Genomic DNA, 26,216 nt, shown 5'->3' with positions numbered 1-26,216 from the left:
AGGATGTTTTTATAGATACATTTGTTGGCCTATATATTTCAACTATTGGGTCTTCTACTTAATTTAATTGTTCTGATTATCAGGTTTTATGTATTGATGTAATATCTTTTATGTAGAGAATATATCAAGAGATCAATGATTGCTTAATTGGAATTTATCAATTTAGCTTATACTGTGATAAAAAAATTTTAATTTTCCAAAATCTTTCACTCAGCCAACCTGTGCCTGTGTTTATGTAATTTTGAGATTCTCATCAGTGATTTATATTTAATAAAATAGCTTTAAATATTTAAATTTTCATTTAAACATATTATTGTAAAAGCATTTTTATTAGACTATATGATATTGGTAATATTTACCGATAAAATCATTGAAACTTTTCATCAAAATGAAATTTTACAAGCTACATTATAACAAACAAAAATTTGTTATCATATCACAACACATTACAGAGATGCTATTTTGAGCTCAACGCCTGCTGTTAATAAATTGTATTTCTTATATCTTGTGCGTTTACTTAAAAAAAAGAAGGAAAGTAACTAAAAGCTTCTGGATATAACCAATAAGTGAGTTCTCAGGTACCTGGAAGGTGGTAGGTACATTATACACTTTATTTGAATAGTTGAAAAGAAATTTGGTCAAATTTTTCAATTATTTCTGAGCAAGTCAAAAAACATTTTAACTCATTTTAATGGAAACATTAAGAAGCAAAATACATGTTTCAAATAGTAGTAGTAGTAGTATTGGTATTAGGTGATGAAACTTAAAAATGATGATGGTTGTGCGTTGTGATTGCGTGTATTTATTTCTGAATGTCTTCTAATCTTTCTCTTCCTTGTTCGTGTCTTACATAAAGTATAAAAGAAGTAAAAAGATTTCGTCGCTGCTAACATGACTTGGGGCTTGTAGTTATAATTTTGAAGATTATTATATTTTTTTTATTCTCACCTTTATTCCAGATACTTGACCTTTGCTCAATAAGTTTAATATAATTTAATTGTACTCAAGATTTGCCATGGTGTACAATAAAATACTCCAACAGGTTTAAAAAATTAACTGACAACAATAGGGAGGCAATGTTGCCTCTAATATAGAACACATCAAAAAAGTTATGGTTCTAAATAAACCATGGGTTTATAGACAAACCATGGGTTGGTCATCGTTGATATTTTGATAACATCAGTTATGTTAGTGAAACTTCATTGTGTCAGCAAATAACACATTTGACTCTTGTAAAAGTTAAAATGCCTCGTTATCAGGATGTCATCAGACTGTTCATTAGATTTTGTCATCTAATGAAAAAACACAGTAACGATGTGTTTATTTATTGTTTACATTGCTGTAGTATAAAAAAAATTACTATTATATCTTTTGCTTCAGTGTCATTAATGTACTTTGTAGTTTTTCTGTTTTTTCAAGTTTATTTCTTGTTTTATTTACAGAAAAGGGTAAATTTTTGGCCCTTGATTTGGGTGGCACAAATTTTCGAGTTTTAATTGTTAATTTGGCAGAAAATAAATTTGATATGAATTCCAAAATCTATGCTGTCCCTCAAGCAATTATGGTTGGCACAGGTGAACAGGTAATAATAATAATAAAATATCATTGTTATAATAATGTAAACTCTGTTGTGTATATAGTTTTTCATATCTGTTTTACTTATGTCTTATATTTATCTCAAAAGTTGACATTTTATAATCAAGTAATTGTGTTTCAAAAATGATACAATGTAAATTAAGGCATATTTTAGGCAAAAGTTAATTCTACTTTACTCAGTTTATCAGACGGCAACACTTCTCAGGGTTAGTTGTGCTTACAGTTAAAATAACCTTATCATGCCCTATTGTCATGGCTTTATGAATTAATTCCTTGTTTCATGTCAGATGTCATTTTTAATGGTATGCTCTTGATCTGAACTTATTACATACAAGTCTTTCATCAAATATGAGAATATTTAAATATGAATATGAGTTTCAATTGAATCATTTGTTCAGTCTGCAGTTCCCAGTAAGTCGGCAATATCATTTTGATACGTAAATTTCATGAGATTGAATATATAGATCATATAGGTCAAGTTTTTGTGACATAAAATAGCACTTAACTTGCTCAATGAAAAAATGTACAGTTTTCCTTACATAGTGGAATGTCAACACTTGCTTACTTAAGTGCTAAAAAAATTTAAATTTCATATTACTGGCATCATTATTATGTTTTTCACGAATTGAAAAAATCAGATCACATGAATGTTAGTAGTGTACGATTTTTTGTTGCAGAAAATGAGATTCAGGGGTTGGATTTTAATTAATTGATAAGCCTTGATTTTACCTGGTTGGCTTTGTAAACAGTCAAAATAGTTACAAATGGAACAGTGAAAATCCAGACCGCTTTGTATGGTATGCAATGCTGCTGTAAAAATGTTTCCTTATTCTTTTATTGAACTGTCTTCTTAAATTTGTTGTAACTTAAACAGTTATTACACTCAAAGGAAAACGAACAGGAAAGTTGGTTTCAGCTAGATTGAGGTATTGTATTGTTAATGAACCCAATTGCCTTGTTGCAGGAAATTTTTTGTCGCCATTTGATTTAAAAAATCCTAATTGTGATCAAGATTCCTCAACTTTTATATAAACTGATTTTTCCTTTGAGTGTGTTATGAGAATAACTGATAAACTTCGCTAGTTTATAAATAGTCACTCATTTACTGACTGGTATATATTTCAGTCAGTTTGGACAACTGACTGACAATTCTCCCAACTGTTTCATGTAAAATCTTTTTTTTCAAAACTCTTTACATGAAACAGTTGGGAGAATGGCAGGCTCTTCGAAAAGAATGCAGTTGCATAACAGTCCTTCAAGAAAAATCAGTCAGTTGGACAAGCACTAGTTATGTACTCTCAACATAATTCCCATCTCTTAAAAATAAATTAGTAAGTTGGATGAAATAATATTTTTAAAATTTTATATAAATTTGTATTACAACAGTATTATAAATCAAATAGTATCGTAAATGTCCAAAGTGCGTTTATAATTATAATATTGTTTTTTTACAGTTATTTGATCACATTGCATCATGTCTCGCTGATTTTATGGCTGAACAGCATATTTCCAATGAGACTCTACCTCTTGGTTTTACATTCAGCTTTCCGTGTATACAAGAAGGTTTAACAAAGGGTATTCTAAAGCAATGGACTAAAGGATTTGATTGCAGTGGAGTTGCAGGGCATGATGTTGTACAATTTTTGAAGGAGGCCATTAACAGACGAGGGGTGAGTATTTAATTTTATTAATTTGATATAAATCAAGATGATGTAGTTTTATGTAAATACCATTATTTCTGAAAACGTCTATTTTTCTCTCTTTCTCTTAACAAATATTGTTTATATTCAGCTTTGATGACAGTTTAAAGTAAATATATTTGCCTGCATAGTTAATATAAATCTTTAAACATTTTTCTTCATAAAAAAAGCAAGTCAAAAGCAGCCAGTTTCATGTTTCTCTGCAGTTGTTTGAGGGTTAATCCACCATACCCAAGCGTGTTGTTTTTTTGTTTGTGGTAGTTTGTACTACCACATGATAAATTTTGGCCAATTGAAAAACTGGTATGAGATAAATGTTGCTTGAGAAACCTTTATTCATTAAAGCCTCCATGTTTATCAATAAAATCATTTGGAAATTAGTCATTCAGTTTGGTAGTGAACTGATTCATTGATCTTTTGAAAACATACACTGAAAATAGTGAGTGTCAATTTAAATATATAGAAGCATATTATTCATTTTTAATTCTGTTGTAATACAGTAAGTCTTCAAAATAGTATTTCATCTGGTCTACTAATTTATATTTCCATGTTTTTTTTTTTTTTTACTTGTTGATGTGTAAATTGTCTTAATACTAGTAAAATAGAATTTATTATAAATATAATATTAAAAACAGCTTACCAATATTTTATTTTATTTCCTCAAACATTTTTCAGCTATTCTGCTATCTTCAGGAGGAATTTATAATAATTAGAATTGAAATTCACGTAATAAAATTAGAGACATAACAATTGATCATCATAAGAAAAATTTTGGAATTGTTTATAGAACATCTGTTTTGTAAACAGACATTTAAAATGTTTAAAAATACATTAAAAGAATATATTAAATTTTTTTTTTTTTTTTTGTCTTCAGTCATTTGACTGGTTTGATGCAGCTCTCCAAGATTCCCTATCTAGTGCTAGTCGTTTCATTTCAGTATACCCTCTACATCCTACATCCCCAACAATTTGTTTTACATACTCCAAACGTGGCCTGCCTACACAATTTTTCCCTTCTACCTGTCCTTCCAATATTAAAGCGACTATTCCAGGATGCCTTAGTATATGGCCTATAAGTCTGTCTCTTCTTTTAACTATATTTTTCCAAATGCTTCTTTCTTCATCTATTTGCCGCAATACCTCTTCATTTGTCACTTTATCCACCCATCTGATTTTTAACATTCTCCTATAGCACCACATTTCAAAAGCTTCTAATCTTTTCTTCTCAGATACTCCGATTGTCCAAGTTTCACTTCCATATAAAGCGACACTCCAAACATACACTTTCAAAAATCTTTTCCTGACATTTAAATTAATTTTTGATGTAAACAAATTATATTTCTTACTGAAGGCTCGTTTAGCTTGTGCTATTCGGCATTTTATATCGCTCCTGCTTCGTCCATCTTTAGTAATTTTACTTCCCAAATAACAAAATTCTTCTACCTCCATAATCTTTTCTCCTCCTATTTTCACATTCAGCGGTCCATCTTTGTTATTTCTACTACATTTCATTACTTTTGTTTTGTTCTTGTTTATTTTCATGCGATAGTTCTTGCGTAGGACTTCATCTATGCCGTTCATTGTTTCTTCTAAATCCTTTTTACTCTCTGCTAGAATTACTATATCATCAGCAAATCGTAGCATCTTTATCTTTTCACCTTGTACTGTTACTCCGAATCGAAATTGTTCTTTAACATATATCCACATTTGTCCTACCCATTTCCCTTTTTAAATTTTCTAACCTACCAACCTTTTTCAAGCTTCTAACATTCCACGCTCCGACTCGTAAAATGTTATTTTTTAATTTTCTGGTGACCCCTTCCTTAGTAGTCCCCACCCGGAGATCCGAACGGGGGACTATTTTACCTCCGGAATATTTTACCAAGGAAGGCGCCTCCATTATTTCTATGTGAAAATGCAGAGAGCCACATTTTCTTGGAAAAAAAGCAGCTGTAGTTTTCCATTGCTTTCAGCTGCGCAGTACTCAGAGGACTGAGTGATGTTGATACGGCCGTTTAAGTCGTCCTGACTCACGCCCCTAACAACTACTGAAAGAGCTGCTGCCCTCTTTCAGGAATCATTCCTTAGTCTGGCTCTCAACAGATACCTCTCCGATATGGTTGCACCTTCGGTCCAGCTACTCTGTATCCCTGAGCACTCAAGCCCCCTCACCAACGGCAAGGTCTCATGATTCAAAGAGGAGGCCTATTAAATCCTATCTATTAAATTAGGAGGCCTATCTATTAAATTAGAAAATAAATATAATTTGAAAAAGTTATTAATTAATAATTATTCTTGATATTTTATAATAAATATTCTTGGTTGTTTATATTTATATTAATCATATTAAACTTTCGACATTTGACATAAAAGTTATGTACGCAAAAGTATTGATATAGACAAGACTAAACATGATTAATACTACTTTTATCTGAATTGAAATTACAAACTAATTTGACATGAAATAATTAAAATTATGCCTTAAATATAATTATCTTATCATTATCTTATTATCACTGATAAATTCAAAAAGAGAAAGAACTTGCCATGAGACCATCACTTTTTCAGCAATTATGACAAACATTTTTATGAATAAATTTGAAACACAATTCTGCCTATAATAATTAATAAACATCAAATTGTTCTATATAAAAGATATGTAGATGACATAAACGTACATAGGAAACCAACCCACTGTAATTCCTTTCACCCATACAAAATAACCACTTTCAGTTCCTTAATTTACAGAACAATTAAATATTTAAACATAATACTGTAAAATTAAATAACAAATTAAATGATATTAAATACATTGTGATATTGATTTGGATATAATGATAATTTAATTGACAAATAATGAGGGTTGTCTGAAAGATTTTGAGCCTCAAGATGAAGATGTCAGCACTCAACAAAGGTTAGGGAGTGTATTTGCACATGTGTTGACAGGTACTACTAAAATTTCAGCCATTTTAGATGCTCAGTTGTTGTTTGATAGTTGTTTCACCAAGTCATTGTGAGTGTTTTTGTGAAAATGGAAAAAATCAAATATTGTGCTGTGATTAAATACTTGCATTTGAAAGAGAATACGCCTATGCAAATTAAAATAGTTGGATGCTGTTTACAGGGACTCTGTCCTACCATTTGCCACCTTGAAAAGATGGTCAGCTGAATTTAAACGTTGTCATATCACTTGGTTGATGATAAGCTTCGGGATGGCAAAAACTGCAACCACCACAGATATCACCAAAAAAGTTCACCAAATAGTACTGGAAAATCGACGAATTAAGGTTAGAGAGGTAGCAGAAGCTACGGGCATATTGAAAGAATGTGTTGGGCATATTGAAAGAACGTGTTTGGCATATATTAACTGAAAAATTGGATATGCATAAGCTATCCATGAATTGGGTGCTGTGTTTTGTTCACTTTGGACCAAAAACACATTCGAAAGAACATTTCCAAGGCCGTGCTGGTGCAGTTGACCAAAACGAGTCAGAGTTTTTGCATAGATTTATAACTGTAGATGAAACGTGGATCCACCACTGCACTCCTGAGACGAAACAACAGTTAAGACAGTGTACTGCAAAGAGTGAACCTGCTTCAAAAAAGGTGAATACAGTTCCATCAGCCAGGAAGGTTATGGTGAGTGTTTTCTGGGATAGTAATGGAATTTAGTTTAAATTCCATTGTCATCAAAAAGGTAAAACAATAATGGAACTGTATTACGCATCATTACTTGACAAGCTGAAGGCAGAAATTGCAAAAAAATGACCACATTTGAAGAAAAAGAAAATGCTTTTCCATCAGGACACTGCGTCTCCTCGTACTTTGATGGTCGCCATGTCTAAAATTCATGAATTGCATTTTGAATTGGTTGACTACTCACCATATTAACCAGATCTGGACCCAAGTGACTTTTTCTTGTTTCCTAACCTTAAAGTTTCACTTGCAGGAAAGAAATTTTCATCAGACATGGTTATCGCATACGTAAATGCCTATTTTGCAGAGAAAGATATACCAGCTACTATTTGTAAGGGTTAAAGGTTACACTGAAAAAGTATTGAGTTGAAAGGAGGCTGTTGAAAAAAAAACAGAAAAAAATAAATCATTCTATGTTAGGCTCAAAACTTTTCATAATTTCAAATTAAAACATTTAATTATACATAAGAGAAAAAATAAAACATAATAACTCAGGAAATGAATCTGTAAAAATAAAATATAATTTAAACTAAAGAAAATTTAATGAAATATATGAATCATATAATTTAAAATCATAAATTATATAAATAATAGAGATTCAACTAAAACCCTAATAACTAGAAATAAATATAATTTGAACGAACAAGATGTGTATAAAGTTTAAAATGTGAAGACTGCAATTGCAATTTATGATATTGGTATGACTAATCATCCCCTTTAAATCAGAACTTAAAGAACATATCAGTTGCATAACAAAGAAATACAAATACCATTTGAATTTTGCTGCATATTTTGGTTTCTAAACATTAATATTCCAGATAAATTCATGGAAATATTGAATTACTCTAATTTTTATTTTACTATTAATCTGGAAAAATTCCACATTTATAATAACAATTGCAAATTAATAAATGAACAGATTAGATTTGAAGATGACATTCTGTGCAAATAAGTAATAAACAACAATTATTAAGTTGGCCAAACTGATTCCACAATCAACAGAGTTCATAACAATTGTGTGACACTTAAAAACAGACGTAATTATTTTAATTTAACTTATGACTTTAACATTTACAAAATTTTTATCTTATGAAAATCAATTGTGTTGTTTCTAATTTTATCATGTGAATTTTATATTTTAATTCTAAATTATTATACATTCCACCTGAAGATGGCAGAATAGTTGAAAACATTTGAGGAAATCAAATAATAGTATTAAGCTGTTTTAATATTATATTTAATAATTACATTTTTCAAACGGTGCCACATTTGAAAAACTTAAATTAGAATTTGTATTGTTTCTTTTTATTTTAAACTGTAGTATATTGATATTTTTTAAGATATAAATGTGTAATTTTTTATTACACTGTTACTTCTATTTCAGGATTTAAATATTGAAGTAGTTGCAATATTAAATGATGCTACCAGCACTTTGGTATCTTGTTCCTATCAAAGACATGATTGTTTTATTAGTGTAATTGTTGGTAAGTCAAGTTAAGTGCAGTTGTCAATCTGTGTCGTATGCAATCGCTGGGCTGAATGAAAAATGGACTTGATTCACTTTGATTGGGGATTATTAAATAATAATAATTTTTTTTTATTAATTATAAACTGATGAAAAATTACTGGAAACATTCTGAAATTTCAATTTTTTTTAATGTTAAGGTTGACAGTTTAAGTTTTAAAATTCTGAGGCTGCTATTGACTAACCGAAAAATAAAGTTATATTTCTTACAATGTATTAAATATTAAAAAAATTTCAGTTTTATTAACTCGTGTAAACTGTTTTTCAGTGTTTAAACTTAAATTAATAAATTTATGTTTATCAGATAGGTTATTTTATATTTTTAATTTGTTAAACTCCAGGTTCATGAATGGCTCCAGTAATTCTGTCTTATTTTGCTTTTTTTTGTTAGTATTGGCAGCAAATTTATAGTTTCAGACATATATAAATTAAAATTTTTTTTAAAATCATTTATAAAAATTCTAAACGACAAATTAGTTGAATCATATAGATATCAATTGTTTACACATACACATACATACATACACACACGCACACACACACACACACACACACACACACACCAGCCTGGCTTGTTGACAAAATGACTCTAGCGTGGTGTGGACCCCTGAGGCCCAAGTTGTTCCAGGCAAACCTCAGAGCTGATCCCATGGTCAGAGTTTGCTTTGCTCATCATTTCTGTTCAGGGGACCTCGCCTCCTCGACCCCACAGTGTTCATTATTCTCATAGTTGTGAGAGTAGTGTTGATAAATAACAATTAATTTATTTATGCTTTATAGAAGCCTGAAAAAGAAACTAAATTAAGGCAATCATAGTAACTATGGTAACTGAAACACGCACTTATTCACACAGATATATATATATATATATATATATATATGCACACATGGACACACACAGTTTTAATGATGAAAAATTCATAATTTATTTCTGTTGCCATGGTGACAGAAATATAATAATGAAGTAAAAGCATTAATATTTTTTTTCTTTAATGGTGGTTATCTTTAATTCATAACTTCACCCCCAGGCTAGGGCCCTTGGTTGGTCTATGACTTAAAACTTTCCCTGTAATAACACATGTTGTGCTGCTTCCTGAATTTGAAAGCAATTGCTCGGTTGGTTCTTGATGATGCAAGAACAATAATCTGCTGGTTTTGTCTACGTATGTCTGTTTTTAATCATTGTTGAAATTGTATATTCTGTGGAGTTGAAATTTTGCTGTTTGAGATTTGCTCAATTGAACTGTTTTTATATTTATGTAATTTCTTTTCACAAAAATATATATGTCTGAAATAATATTTGTGTCATACATTTGACATTTTTTCATATTGCTGTAAAATTATTATTGCATGTTTTATGCATGTCATGCCATATTATTTAGCAGCAAAAGAAAAATATAATGATTGATATTGTTCGACTGAATTTAATCCTGCCTGTGGAATTTTTTTACTATAAATATATTACTTTTAGGTGAGATTCCCTTCCTATATATTAAAATCTGGAGACAAAAGGTTACCTGACACTTGATTTATTAAAAAATTCTCTCAATATATTTATATAATTCAGAGTTTTATAAATGATTACTTAAAATTATGTGCTGGTTGAATCATAAAAGTTATAGCAAAAATCCATAAAATTTAAAATTGTGTATACTGAACTTTTTATGAATTATTGAGACTATTATGATTTTGCAGACTATCATTTTTTAGATAGCTAATAAAATTAGCTTAAAAAACCTACTCTTAAAAAGTCTCATATTAGTTGAAAAAGTTGCCTTCCTTGCTTTCTACGATTTTTTATGGACTTGCATGTGTTATATAATCATTAATAAACAAGCTCATTCAAAGGAATGGACATTTTTAAATTTTATCCTATCTGTTTTAGAAAAAAATTATGATTTGTCGGTTCAATTAAGTAATAGGTAGTGCTAATAACTCAATCATTGGATAGTATTAACTGCATGTTAGTGGCATTTGGATTACATATAAGAATATCTGTTTTTATCAGGATATCAACATTGAAGTATGTGCCATCTTAAATGACACCACGGGAACTCTTATGTCATGCGCTTGGAAGAATTTTGACTGCAAGATTGGAGTTATAGTTGGTATGTTCAAGATTATTTAAATGTCGTTCTATAACTTTTTTCTTATAAACATTTACTTTGAAAAATATATCCTTCATTTATAGTATCATTATGAATTTTATTCAGATTACTATACTTTGTTCTATTTTATTTCTTGCTTTATCAGTTCAGATTTTGTTTTTTAATTATAGTATTTTTTTCTTCTTGGCGTTGCTGTATATCTGTATCACTATATCTTAGGTTTTAATTTTTATGCACAGTTTCTGCTTAGTAAAATTAATCCTTGCATTTAAAAATAACACTAGTTTACTTTTCACTTTTTTAACATTTTCATTTGCATGAATTTATATCTGATATCATTTTAATATTTTTTCATCCAGTTGTAACATTGCATGCATTTTTTTATAATTATTTTTTGGATTTTATTTCTTTGTGTTATTTTAGTTCTTCTAAGTCAAAAGTATGCTATTAAAAGAAATATTGAAGTATTTTGTCGATTGAGCTATTTCTTGTGTAATCTTTATTATAATCATTGTCATGAAAAATATAACAAAGGTAAAATATTACATCAAGCAATAAAATATTTAAAGAAAAAAAGAATTTAAAAAGAAAAATTTACAGTATATAATGTATAAATCATACATTTGTTTGTTTGTAATTGCAATTTGTGATTATTTTCTGTTTTGTTATTAAACTTAAAATCTAGTCACCTGCTTAGATGTGCTGTGCTCTTGGCCCTTAATAATATATAAGATATAATATGAAATGAAATATGTGAAACATGCTAATTAATAGAAGAAAAACTTGCAAATAAAACTGCAGAAAAATCATGGTTAAACTTGTGTGGAGAAAAAGATTTCTCCATAGAGCTTTTATAGCTAGAAAGCTTTTTTTAGCTATAAAAATGTGTCTGGAATAAATTCTTGCAGAGAAACCAAAATATTTTAAAGGATTGTTAAAGATACGTTATTCATTTGTGGATGTTTTTTTATTTTCTTTCTGCCCAGTGTCCTTTCATTCTTCAGACAGAAATTTCTTTCCTTTGTTCTTCAGACTCTGTTGTTGCACTTTGGCTCTTCTTGGAACCTTTTATTTTCATCTTTTTATATTCTTAAAATTTTTCTTTTTCTTTTGTTATCTTCATTATTTTAGGTCTTAGACTTGTGTGAACAATTTGCCTTTATTTTTTTTTTTTTTACTTTGGAAGAAATAAAAAATTGCTTAATCTATATGTTATTTCATATGTGGGAGTAAAATGCAGTTCGCCTTTTCCTAATTGTATCTGTCAGTTTTTCAATGTTAGTGTAAAGTTTGTTATGTGGAGATAATTTTACCTGAATATTTTGAAACTTAGGACTTTTCTTATAATTTTCCTTTCTTTCTTTTCAAAATTTTCTAGTATACCTTGTTTCACATTCTTCTTAGGGTTTCTGCCACATAGTTTCTGCTTCTGGTTTTATTTTGTCAAAGTGTAGAATTCCTTGTAAAGACTGTTTAGTTTTTCGTTAGCTGGAAAGCTAATTCCATTTTACTAATTCTGATCCATTCTTTGAGTTATTTAAATTATCCACTTTTTCTATTTTTGCTTAAAATTATTTGTTTCAATACCTTTGATGATCAAGAAATTTTTTTTCTCATAAAATTTGTACAAATCTTAAGCATATTTTTACTTCAATCAATTCTTCTGTTCAATTTTTTGACTTCTGTTCAATTTCAAGCTGTAGAAGATTACCTGGTGAGTTAATTGCAAACTTGGTATATATTTAAAGAAAAGATAAATGAACAATTTCTAATACATCAATATATAAAGAAGTTCCGATTAAAAACATGCAAAGAAAAGTTAATTTAGTAATAGACAAGAATAAGTTTCTTTGTTGACCAAATAATGTCTTATTTTATTTATATATAATTAAAATACCCTTGACCATAGTGAGTTTACTATCATTACCTTAATTAGAAACAGTTGTTCACTTGAAAAAATATTTTTGAATTAAATGAAGTAAAGATTTAAAAAATAATAAAAAAATACAACCTCTTGTTAACCTTGTACACCAAACCCCTGTCTCAGATAACCATGAGTTTACTGAAGAAGTAAAACAAACATTGTAAATAATCATTATTTTACGGTATAAAAAAAATAGACATTATTAAAGATAATTAACACTGGACAGTATAAAATTGTGTGTACACGTGTTTCGTGCTCCATGGTGAAACAATTTTATGAAGTATTTTAAGTAATTAAGTATTTATAAATTAAACCGTAATTGTTTTTATAATTATTTCTGTAATATTTCACATTTACACCTTTTCTTTTCAGAAAGATACACCTGTTGATCCTCATCTGTTCTGGTTTTACAAAATTCCTCCAGGCTTTGTTCTTTGTTGTTACACTTAGAATTTTTAAATCATTCCATCATCTTGTTTCTTTCTCTTTTCTCTTACCAGATGTTCTTTCACAAATGTTTTCAGCAGACAGCTCCATTATCTCCTTATAATGCATCTACGTATAATGTTTGTTTCTACCTTACCATTTTCTTCTGCATTTTCTGCCCAGTAAGCTTTTCCTGTATTTCTCAGTCTTTGTTCTGTCCTCAATTTCCACTCTCTTATCCTGTTTTGTCTTTTCTGTTCTCTTGCTTTTTACATACTGTTGACTTTCTATCGAGCAAATAACAATTGATCCCTATCTATATTTTCACTAGGAATTACTGTAGTTTGTTAATTTTCCCCAATTCTCTATCTAATAGAAAATAATATACTACACTTTTAATCTTCCCATCCCAGCTGTACCTAGTTACCATGCGACTCTTTTCGTAAACCAGCTGTTTGTAATCTTCATTCCATTTCTTTGACATGCATCAAGTAACCTCTACCCTCCTACCCCTCTCTATTCCTTCTTCTATACCCAAAGTATCCAGGAATATCTTCATAACCTACCCTGTTAACATACACATGACCATTGAGATCACCAATTACCAAATTAACATCTTGTAAGATGAACTCATTTTCAAAATTTAATTTTTCATCATCTGAATTTTCAACTTGTTCCTTTAAACTTGATGGTTACAATTACAGCTTGATCTGATATGATAATGTACTTAACATTCTCTATACAGCCTAACATAATCTTTTCTGATCATCACTGCAAACTCATTTTTCCTGATTTCTCATAGAAGAAATTTCAGAGCAGGAAATGGAACTTCCTCCTGAAATCCTTTTTCCTTTCCACTTCTTTCTTGGACCTGAAAATGTCATCTTCTCTCTTTCATAATTTCAATTAGCTCTAAAATTTTCCCCTGTAGAGTTCTCAATTTATTCCAAGTATCCCATAATCCATTTATCTTTTGCAGTTTTCAATCTACGCAATCTGGTTTACTAGTAACATTCCAAGGTTTGTTGCTATTGAAAGCAGTCTTGAACTTCACTATAGACTTGCTTCATTGACCTGGTTTGGGAAGCCTTACAATTAGTCAAACTACCACTGGCATAGCTCTCCTGGTCGTTCGGTTTTAAAAGTTCTGTCACGTCAAGGTCATGTACTTCATACGTGGAAGGAATTTTTCACTCACTTCAAAATTTCCATTTCATATTACCAAGCACAAATTTCGAGCTTTATATATGTGATGTCATAAAAAAATTTTTTAAGTACATAAAAATAATAGTTTTAGTCACCGCATATTTTTAAAACCAAGCAGTTTTTGTTCTACTAAGTAAATTCAGTAAATATTTGATCACAGTTTTACTTTACTTTTGAATAAAAATGTATAAGTGTAGTATTTATGTACTTGTTTTAAATATGAGCAAAATTTTATTATTGTGTATACATTAGGAACTTGTGTTTATAAAGTAACAAGCTGCGCTAGTATTTCCAAAATAAAACTTCACATTTATGAAAAGTATGAAATATCTCATTTCATACTTTCTAGAATTACGTTTCTAGAATTATTTTATTGCGTCAAAACAATGAAAGGTTTTACAATGTATTTTTTTCATAGAAGATATTTCTCATTCCAACAATAATAAGGAAACAAACTAAAAATAAGATTTTGCTAAGTTATAAGTGTTTTAGTAAATGTTCCAGATATAACTACATTACGCTATACAAAGTATTTCTTGATGGGATGTGCTTGCAACATCTTTTTGGAACAATGAGTTAGATAACACAATTTTTAGATTAATGTTGCAACTTCATTCTGGTAATCTGACTGACTCATTATTTCATATATATTACACAATTTCATATGTATTACATAATTTTTAAATATTCTAACTTAATTATTTCATATGTAAGTTGGAATCAAGGATTTTTTTGAAGTTTATGTGCTGTTTGAATTTAATTGAAATAGTGGAACATTTTATTACATCTTAATACTTTAATTTGTTTGTCAATAACTGATAGCAACAACCTTCAGAAAAAGTTCTAGGATAAGTTAAAATTTTCCTCATATTGTTCATTCGCAAAATCAGTTATTTATTTATTCAAGGTAAGACAACCTTCAGAAAAAGTTCTAGGATAAGTTAAAATTTTCCTCATATTGTTCATTCGCAAAATCAGTTATTTATTTATTCAAGGTAAGATTAAGTAGATACAGAGTTTAATAAAATAATCTTTAATTACTTTCACTGGCTGTAATATATATTATCAGTTAATAAGTGTGGTTAAATCTACCTTTTATACATATTGAATTATCTGAAATGTAAACTTCAGTGACAGCATTTGTACATTGTGCGAATTCAAGAAAATTGACTTGGATTCTGTAATTATTATATTACTTTTTTTTTGATTATATAAGCTTGAGATTCCAAGCTAAATTTGTTAGCTTGAAAAAAAAACAAATTGACAAGATACTTTATAAAGTTTTTTTGTTTTTTTTTATGTTTATATTTAAAAGCTGTATGTATCCATATATTTGAAACCATATACATTTGTTTTTTTATTTTTTTTATTTTTAGGAACTGGTTCTAATGCTTGTTATGTAGAACAAACTAAAAATTGTGAAACATTTAATGGTGATAGAAATAAGCCATTGGTGATCATTAATTGTGAATGGGGAGCGTTTGGTGACAATCACGAATTGGAATTTATTAGAACGGAATATGATGTAGAAGTCGATCAAAATTCAATAAATACTGGAAGACAATTGTACGCAAGATTTCATTTTATCTATTTTTCTGTTTTTAGACTTAAATAATTAAATTAATGAAAAATATTTATTTTTTAAATATTGTTTTTGAAGCTTAGATAATTTTGAAATTAGTGTTCGATCAACTCATCATAGTGTTTTGAGGCACAATGTGTCTAAGACCAGTTTGATAGTTGTTGATTCATATTACACTTTCAAAGCTTGTAATTATTCTTTAAAATATGCTTGGCCTGTAAAGAGGTGTGATCTTATTTTAATTTATGTGGTTCTCTCTCTACCATAGGCTGTACTTTACTACTGTGGTGTAGTAAACCCTGCCTCAGATCAATGTGAGAAATAAGTACTTAGGTACAGATGTATGTGTAAATGCTTAGTTTATTGCCTGAATATGTTTTTACTTGTTTAAAGTTGATTTATTCCAACTTAGCCAAATCTGTTGAATCTCCCTTCAGCGCCTAAATTAATTAGTCCATGACTGCTAATTTTTTCCCTTTTTAATTGCTTTGTGATTATAGTTTTTAGTTAAGTAAAGTAACATTACTAAGTTTCTTTGTGCTGCTACCTCTTACTGAAATATGATTCTCATCTGTTTATAGTAACTTTTTTTGTTTACATTCTTACTTACTTATTACTTTTAAAGTGATTTTTCTTTTTTATATCTTTTTTTAAGTTCTTTCAGCATAAATATTATTTGCATCTTCCATTATCTTTCTTATCCTTATTATAAGCACGGTGGATAGAAACCACCCTAAAGCCTATGTGCCAACAGCATGGCATGTAAGCAGTGAAAGTACATGAATTCATTACTGTTGAACTGAATATAACAGAGTTTATTTTAATTTTATGGGTTTGCATAACCATTAAGGTTTAACAGTTGTCATTTTTATCTGTCATTCTTAATAACATAATTATGACCTAATTCTGTTTTATTTGTTTTATAATTATGTTTTTTGTGTTTTTCAGACATGAAAAAATGGTCTCTGGTATGTACTTGGGAGAAATAGTGAGACTGGTTTTAGTAAAACTAACTAAGGAAAAAATTTTGTTTGATGGAAAAGCACCTGATATTTTATTTAAAAGTGGATCTTTTAAAACAAAATATATCTCTGAAATCGAGAGGTAAAAATTATTAAAAATTTCAGCCGTAAAAATCAGTTTTTGCTTTTTAGATTATTTATTATAAAAATGTTTTATTGACAAATAAGTTAAACAACTAAGTTTTGCAGGAAGAAGCCTAACATTGAGTTTTACAGGTTTTTTCCAACATTAAAATATATAAATAAGTCATACATGTACAACAGAAAAAACAGTTTATATTGAAGCAGTTGCTTTACTTGTATAAAGCAAAAACAAATTTGTTCTATTTTGTTGTTAATCTGAATTTGTCTTTAATCACTGGCATTTTATCTCAGTATTTGGAGAATTCTGCTTCCTGAGAAGTTTTAGAAATTTGAGAACCATCAGTTGTAAGGAAATAGCAGTTTATTATCTAGGGTTGCAGTTATATTTATACATTAATTTTATTTGTTGAAATGTAGGGGTATTTTATGTAGTGATTACATTTTCATATGTACATATCATGTCCTGATAAGTAAATATATTTCTTTTCTGGATTACTGACAATAAGCAACTTTGTATAGGACGATAGGAGTAGGAAATTAGTAAGCCAAAAACCCATCGGAAGAACCACACATCAAAGAAATTGATACCGCTCTACAACTATTCGCTTATTTTCCGTATCCAACACTCCACCATACTTTAATAGTATAAATAGAGTAATACAAACCACAATAAACTAGTTGTGAACAGTATGATCAACAAAAAATTGCTAGATTGTATGCTACACGGAAGATTGTGAACATGGTGATAACCTTTTTTTAAATTTAATATTGTTCAGGTGTGTCAAGACCAATATGAATTTAATATAAAACCTTAAGTTTGATTGTCAAAAAACAAACATTTTTGGATTTTGAGGTTCAGTTTTAATGTAATTTTGAAAGTATGACCTTAAAATATGTGTTTTATAATACTTTTTTTTTTACAGATTTTTATTTAGGTAGGTTTTTATTTAGGTAACAGCCTAAAAGACATTGCCTTGGTCAGCCCTGAGTGACATGGCTTTAGACTAGCCCACCCGGTGCATACAGCCATCAGCTGGTTGACCAATCGGGGTCCCTCCTGAATCATTGAAACATCACGACCCCTGCTTCTGGTTGTCATGATGCCTCTGCTCAGGAAGACACCTTCCCTGTCCCTTTCTCCTAGTCGGGTATGTTCCCACGCATACCCCCCCTTAATAGTGCATCAGCCTCACATACCTTGAGGGTCCCCAATGTGTCAAGACATTCTGGTGTTTTATTATACTGATAAATATAAATTTTATATTTATTTTTGTTGATTACATAGTTATGTTGATTATAATAGGTAACTAGAAATTCATAAAAAAATACATAATGTCAAAAAAATCATGCAAAACTTTAATAAGATTTTGACTTGATAGTTTTTTTTTTGTTTATAAGAATTTAATGCTTTTATTTTTCTCCTCTAAAGGATAATTAAGTTGTAATTTTAATTTTAATTAAGGATTGTTAGTTTAATTGAAATGTGATTGTGTATAAAGTACTGTTATATTTATTAATCTTTTGAGATATTGTTTTTTACATTTATGGATGTGTTGAGTCATATTTTTAAATTTTTTCTTTACTAAAAAAAAAAAACAAAAAAAAAACATTCAAATGATTGTTAGTAATATTTAATATTAATTTTTTATTTGTTTTAGTGATAAAGTTGGAGTATATTCACAGTGTAAGAATGTCCTTCTTAATAAATTGAATTTTGACCAAGTTTCTGAACAAGACTGTGTAGATGTTAGGTATATTTGTGAATGTATATCAAGAAGAGCTGCTCACCTTATCTCTGCTGGAGTTGCTACCCTCATCAATAAAATTCCTTATAATAGAGTTACGGTTGGAGTCGATGGATCTGTATATAGGTTCCATCCTCATTTTCATAATCTTCTGGTTGAAAAAATCAAGTGTCTTGTTAAACCAGGTGTTACGGTAAATATTTTTCTTTTATATTTGATTGTAATTAATTAAAGCATTAGTAATAATTCAAAAGTTAATTATTATCTGATTTGGTTAATCTCATTGTCATTGTTAAAAGATACATCAACATAAGTAATTATCTCAAGGAACTTTTTATCTATCTTTGTAACTCTTGGTTATTTATATCAAACTATTATTTCACATATTTTTATATAACTGTTTCACATTAATATCAAATAAATTCAGTTATGAATAATTAATTTAATTTATCAGAATAAGGTGTAGGGTGCTGTAAAGCTTCGTCACTTGAAGTATGAAACATCTATTTAAGATATGTTATTATACATGTTATGTTGGACGGAATGATTCCGAAACCGATTTAAACTTTTTCCATACTTAAAATCTCAATTAAGAAAATCGGTTTGCGCCTCCACGTTGGTTCATCTGGATAACCAGTTAGAAACGTGGAGATTTCTACTGGTGAACTAAATCGGAATCACCTCTCTGGATCACATCCAGAGTTGTAACTCGGGAATTTATTCCCACCCAAGGCTGACTTGCCTTTGAAAGTCTTTATGGAAGGTCTTTTAAGAAAAAATCCACCGTCTGGTAAATACCAGAGAAGGCTGCACTCGGATCCGGTGGGCAGCTGCTTAAAAGATGACAATGAATCGGAGCGTTTGGAAACACCCAAAAACAACACAACTTAAATTGAGGATAAAACAAGCAAATAAACTACATTGCCACTCACAACATTAATTCTCTAACTCAACCCGGCAAACTAAAAAATCGCAGGACTTCAAGAAATGAGAAACACTGATCGAGAGCCGTTTTAATCTCAGGGTTATAGAATTTACAAAGGAATCCCCGGGAAACGTGTGATGAAGAATTGCCCACAGTTCGGAACAGAATTTGCAATCATTAAAATAATTGACTCAGTCATAGAATTTAAGTCTTACTCCCCCAGGATTTCAACCTTAACCCTAAAATCAGCCAATAAATTCTACACCATAATAAATGTCCATGCTCCCACCAATGACAAAAACAATTTTAAAAAAGATAGAGAAGAGATGGACAAATTCTGGGAACTTCTTGACCAAACTGCAAACAACATAAATAAGACCCACACCAAGATTTTAATAGGAGACTTTAATGCCCAACTTGGTAAAGAACGAAGATATCGTGATATCGGAAAATGGCCTGCCCAGAAGAAAACTAACAAGAACGGCCAAAGACTTGTCGAATTTTGCAGAAACCATAATATGATCTCAAAATCCACCTATTTTATGAGAAAACCAAACAAATTGAAGACTTGGAAACACCCAGATTGGAAAAAAGGGGAATGGCAACTCGATCATGTTTGCATGGACCAGAATTATCACAAGGAGATATATAATGTAAAAGTCTTGAGAGGAACAGATACTGGATCGGATCATTACTTAATTAAAGTTAAAATAAAATTCACCCCGCATAAAAAGAAAAAATCCCAACCTAAAAACAAAAGAGCTTATTATCCACATAAATTAATAAACAATGCCATCTTTGAAGAAACAAAAAAAAATCAAATTAACTAATAATTTAAAAGAACTGACATCCCAACTGAAAGAAATAGCTGAAGAACTAGCCCCTATAAACCCAAGAAAAAACACCAATGGTGGAAGGAAGAATGTGACAAAGCATTAAAGACCGACACCGGGCTTGGATCAACCACCAAACCCAGTAAACTGAAGAATCTAACCATGAATTCACCAAACAAAGGAAAATAACTCAGAAAATGATAAGAGGAACCAAACGACAAGCCCAAAAAAACTTGATTCAGCAAATAGAAGAAAGTTCCAAGAAAACTAACTCCCAAGACTATTATAAAATTTTTGGTCAGGCTCTTCAAAGATATGAACCACCCACCCTATGCTGAGAGGAAAAAAAGGAAATATGGCCCACATCAATAAAGAAAATGCTGAAATTTTGGCAGAAACCTTCAATAGACTCCTTAACTGTGACAACTCCCCATAGCTTTTTGAGATTAACACTGAAACTCCAGTTAAAACTTCACCGGTAAATATCAACCCGCCAACAATTCAAGAAGTTCTCGCAGCCTTAAATGAAATAAAAAACTACAAAGCAAGCGGAGAAGACCGCTACAAAGAAGCTTTTCGCAGAACTCTGGAAACACTCATCAGTTTATTCAGTCAAAACTTCCCTACATCTATGCCTCGTGAAAATATGGAACGAAGAAAAACTTCCAGAACACTGGACTACAGCCTTCATTCATCCATTACATAAAAAAGGGGATAAAACTAATCCTGAAAACTACAGAGGCATATCTCTCCTGGATTGCACATACAAAATCCTGTCGAGAATCATATACAACCGATGCAAAGACCAACTTGAACTGGAACTTGGGGAATACCAAGAGGGATTTAGGCCATGGAGAGGTTGCCCGGAGCAAATAATATCCCTAAAGCTTATGATTGACTTATATAAAAGACGGAAAAAACAGCTAATAATCACCTCGTCTACTTTAAAAGGGCCTATGATTGTATACACCGACCATCCATGCTGAATATTCTGAGAAACCTGGGCCTTCACCTTCAACTCGTAAACATGATAAAATTAACTTTAACCAATACCCAGTCCAGAGTGAAATTCAGAGGTGAACTCTCTCAACCCTTCTACATAAAAACTGGATTGAGGCAAGGAGACGGCCTCTCACCACTCCTTTTTAACTGCGCCCTCGAATTTGTCATGAGAAAATGGTATGAAATAAATCCCAAAAATATAAAAATGGGTACTAAGAAAAACTCCATCACACTAAATTGCCTAGGATTTGCAGATGACCTAGCTCTTTTAGCAAATAACATTCAAGAAGCCAAAACATTAATCATGAGCCTTCAAAACCTAGCACAAAAGATTTAAATATCTAGGGGAAATAATAACTTATAATTTAAATGAAAAAGTGACATGGCAAAACAGAACAAATAAAATGATTAAATCCCAAAAATTAACTTGGTCAACATATAACAAAAATGCCTTTCTGCTAAAACAAAAACTTAAACATTATAAAACTGTAGTACAGCCAGAAGTCACCTACGGAAGAGGTCCTTTTCAAAATCACTCAGAAAAACCGAATTGAAAAAATTCTGAAAATAGAGAGGAGAATTGTCAGAACGTGTATCAATAAAAAACACCAAAAAGAAGGCCAATGGTGGATTGTGCCAAATGAGGTGGTGTATCGAGAAATAGAGCCTGTTACTGATACTATGCGGAAAAAAAGAATCTCTTTCTTTGGTCATCTCATAAGGACACCGGAAACAAGATTGTCAAGAAATATCATTGAAAAGCTCTGGTTCCAAAAGCTAGAAGTAGGATGGATCAAAGAAATTAGAGAAGATATGAAAGAATTGGGAATTTCCCTGACTGACCGACAGAATAAAACTGGAAAAATTACAAAGCTAAAAGACAAAAGCATTAGATTTAAACAAAAGACAGACAAATGGCAAAATACAACGAAGAGGATGTTTACGGATGAAGAAAAGAAAGCAAGATCTGAACGGATGAAGAAATACTGGGCAGCTAGGAAGAGTAAAATAACACGCTTTTCTCAGAAAAGATCCAACTAAAATTGACTTAAGTGGTCCCACGTTAAAGCATAATAATAATAACATGTTATGTTACTTTGTATTTTTGTTGTTTGAGAACAACAGAAATAATAGTTATTAAATTTAATTTTCATTCAAAAATTATAAATAAAAACTTGTCAATAGAAGATAATAGAATATTGAGGTTTTTTGTTCATTAAATAAGAAAAATTAGTGATAAATAATGAGAATAATAAGAAAATAAGAAAAATTAACTCAACTAAAAACATTAGTCGAAAGTGTGGTTTTTTTATAGAAACCAAACAAATATATAATAGTATTTTTAATAAAATATGTTCAAAATTAAATAAAAAAATAAAGAGTACCATAAGTAACATTTCTGTCAACCATCAAATCACACTAGTATTAAGATTTTTGTTATTTGTATTACTTTTTTTTTTATAAATAATTAATTAAATCTTTGTTTTATTCTAAAATATATTAAAAGATTTGTTTTAAAATTGATCATCCAAATATTAAAAAAATATGCAAAAAAGTCCTTTATATAGTATTTTATTCATTATTAGCTTATGAAATACAACTAAATAAACATAGATATTTTTTTCCGCTTAACAGAATCAGATACAAAATTAATGGATAACAATGATAAAAAAAGTTTATTAACATTTTTAATATTGCTACATAGTAAAGTTCCCAGAAACTAATATCAGTTTAAAGTCATGGTTTATCTGCAAGTTGATATTGACTAGATAAGTTATGATGACTTCAAAGACTTGTAGAAATGGTACTACAAAATGAATTAATAACTTAATTTTTATGATTAAAAGGTTTTTATTTTAATTTTATTTATTTTTGTTTCAGTTTGATATTATGCTGTCAGAAGATGGTAGTGGGCGTGGTGCAGCACTAGTAGCTGCTGTAGCTAGTAGATAAGTGCTGTCATCTGTATGTAATGAAATAATGAATAAACTACTTTGCAGACTGCAGAAATCTTAGCCTTCGTAGTCTGTTGTGATAGATTTCTTTTAATATTTTATGTGTAACTTGTGTTAAAAGAAAAAATTTGTAAAGCATGCTCTGTATATATACAAATTATATTTATATAAATTGTAAATTATTTTGTCAAACAAATTCTTAAACTCTTCTCATCGTATAGTTAAAAGTTTTAATGCGAATGTCCTGCATTAAATGCATTCATCGATGTATGTACCTGTGTTTTAATTATGTATGAATTTTTATATCCTAATATGCCCTAATAATTTTTTTTTAATTAATAAATTTGTTATTTGGTTGTATTTAGTCTATATCAAAGTATTTTGTGAGAAGAAATTTTAAAAATAATTATTATATTTTTGCTTTTGCAAAGAAATAACATCTAGGAAGTTAATATAGATTCTGGTACTTAACTTGTATAATGTTAACTTTTGTTTTAATTAAATAATACCAATTATATTTAATTAATAATATCATTCATTATTTTTGATTTAAAATATTTTAAAATATAATAATAATTTTATTTTTTAAATGCTTTTTGGTTTTGAAGTAAAGAATTGTCAGGTCACTTTTTTGGTAATACCTCAATTTTGTTTTATAACATAGACAAATTTATAAAAATAATATATAAATTATAATGCGATAAATACAGTTAATGTATGTATTGTTATTTTAATTAATAAATTAATTTAAAATGAAATATATTTTTTGTTTGTTTTTATACATGATTTTTTTTCTACTTAGCTGATTTTCTTGTATTAAGATAATTAATTATTTATATCAAATTGTCAAAAACAGGTAACAATATGTAAATATGTATTTTTTCGTTCTGTATGTACATTTTTTGATTTGTTCATAAAAAATACAAACAAATCTGAGCAGCTATATTTAATTTTGGCTATTGGAAAGAAAACTCATAGTAACTATTTTTTTTGAAATTAAAACTCAAGAATTTTAATACGAGTTAATAACTTTAATAAAGAATTTAACACGCCTATTTTTTAATATGAAATTTAGTTAATATCTTTTTTATAACTTTTATAAAAATTGTTTTATTATTATTTACTTATTTGTATTTTAATAAAGTTTGATAAATATAATAGCAAGGTACTTTTGAATACATAATGTAAAAGTAATGACAGGATTTTTTGGTAACATTAAATAATTTTTTTTTTAGTTTTTAAAGAATCTATGATAATTTTTTTGTTGAAATAAATATTTGCTTTTCCACATATATTTTGTTTAAATTTTACTGTATTATTTATTTTATAAATTTGTGTAATTTTGTTTTAATTGAAGTTAATTAAACCATTTTTTCTGAAGATTGAGAAAAGTGAAAATAATTTGTGTGTGTATGTATGTGTGTGTGTAAGTGTTGCCTAAATATTGCATGTCTTGTATGACATATTTGTTTAATATATCCCCACACAATGTTTTGATATCGCTTATCAATCAATATTTTGATATCAATTAGTGTGTATGATGTAAATAGTAATGTTAAATTATTAAATTAATGTGAATATAAGAAATATTTTTACAAAAGTTTTACAAAGTGTACTGCAGGCACAGCTTGTTTTTAATATTATTATTGTTACAAATTTTTTTAGTAATTTTTATATTTTAATTAGTTGTAATTATATTCTCTCAAGGTTATATTATTTATTATTATTGTTATCATTATTATTATTAATACTCTACATTCTGTACAAAGTGTATATGGTTTTGTTATTAGAAATATATTATTGGTTTGTCAAAATGTGTTTTTGTAATTTTATTTTTTTTTCTTGAAGCATAGTTATAATTAATGATTATAATAATAAATGGGTTTTATTATAACCCATAATAAATGGGTTATTTTGGTAGTTTGGTTTGGGCAACTGGTTAACCAGTGGCTTGACATGTTAACCTTGATCTAATCAACCTGATTGTGAGATAATTCAATCTCATATTAAATTTATTAATTTATAACATGTTCAAGTCGGCTGTACCATTCGTGAATATTGTTTTAGAATAAGATTTTTTCTAGTATTTCAACAAGGGTAATTTTTTGTGGATGTTAATGTTTTTCTCCTGGCGATATATAATTAAAAATGTATGTTAAAAAAAACAGACTGAAATATAGAATATTGATAATTTTGTATACAATAACACAATTTCATTTCAGTCATTTATTAGACTTTCATTTCATAGATAGCTGAGTTTGTAAACTATATAGGCTATGGTACAATGCAAATTGATTTTCATTGTATTATAATTGATTTGGGACACACTAGGGATGCATATTTCCCTGTATATCTGAATGTTGAATGATCAACAGCCATAGGTGGCTGGCTAAATTACATTAAGTACATTCATTTCAATGTATACCATGACAAGAAGAAAAACTTAACATTTCTCATGTCAAATGAATTCTTCAAATGTCACTTTTTTGTGAATTAGATTTTTTGTGACTTGTTTTGCCGCCATTTGCCTATGGATTCTGGAAGTAAGGACTATTTTTGTGTGGTCTGATTTTTATAATTTATATTATATTTTTGATAAGTTAGGGTTAAGAAGCAAACTAAACAATTTCATTATCCTCAAAAACATCTAATACCAACATTCATTATGAAAATTTTTCACACACCATATAAAAATGAAAAAAGTACAGGGTACTAGAGAAAAGTACTTCCTTTATTATCATGAATGTTGCCTGAATATGAGCTAAATAGCACACAGTACATTCTTAGAAAAAAAGCTGGCAGTAGCCACTAGCCGTTTGAAGAGGTTTATCTCTTCATGTTTACCTCTTCACCAAAAAAAATATTTGAAATCAGCAAAAATAGATAA

The 26,216-nt window shown here is 29.0% G+C and overlaps 1 protein-coding gene across 9 annotated transcripts in view; it reads left to right on the top strand.

Annotated features, from left to right (window-relative positions):
* Nucleotides 1-25,143, top strand: part of Hex-A (Hexokinase A) — a 315,316-nt gene extending 290,173 nt beyond the window's left edge. For 8 of the 9 annotated variants that reach the window (XM_075366033.1, XM_075366028.1, XM_075366024.1 and 5 more), the window contains exons 3-9: nt 1,443-1,582; nt 3,051-3,266; nt 10,526-10,625; nt 15,558-15,747; nt 16,712-16,867; nt 18,528-18,807; nt 23,256-25,143. In XM_075366033.1, the coding sequence (XP_075222148.1) occupies nt 1,443-1,582; nt 3,051-3,266; nt 10,526-10,625; nt 15,558-15,747; nt 16,712-16,867; nt 18,528-18,807; nt 23,256-23,327 (1,154 nt within the window). In that variant the 3' untranslated portion in view covers nt 23,328-25,143. Of the gene's footprint in view, nt 1-1,442; nt 1,583-3,050; nt 3,267-8,376; nt 8,477-10,525; nt 10,626-15,557; nt 15,748-16,711; nt 16,868-18,527; nt 18,808-23,255 lie in introns of all 9 variants that reach the window. The other variant, XM_075366025.1, reaches the window with a different exon arrangement.
* The last annotated feature ends 1,073 nt before the right edge of the window (nt 25,144-26,216 follow it).

Source organism: Lycorma delicatula, chromosome 5, assembly GCF_047948215.1.
Source record: "Lycorma delicatula isolate Av1 chromosome 5, ASM4794821v1, whole genome shotgun sequence".
In the NCBI taxonomy this organism is placed as follows: Eukaryota; Metazoa; Arthropoda; class Insecta; order Hemiptera; family Fulgoridae; genus Lycorma; species Lycorma delicatula.
The sequence above is the reverse complement of the archived record's forward strand: the minus strand, read 5'-3'. Positions and strand labels throughout refer to the sequence as shown.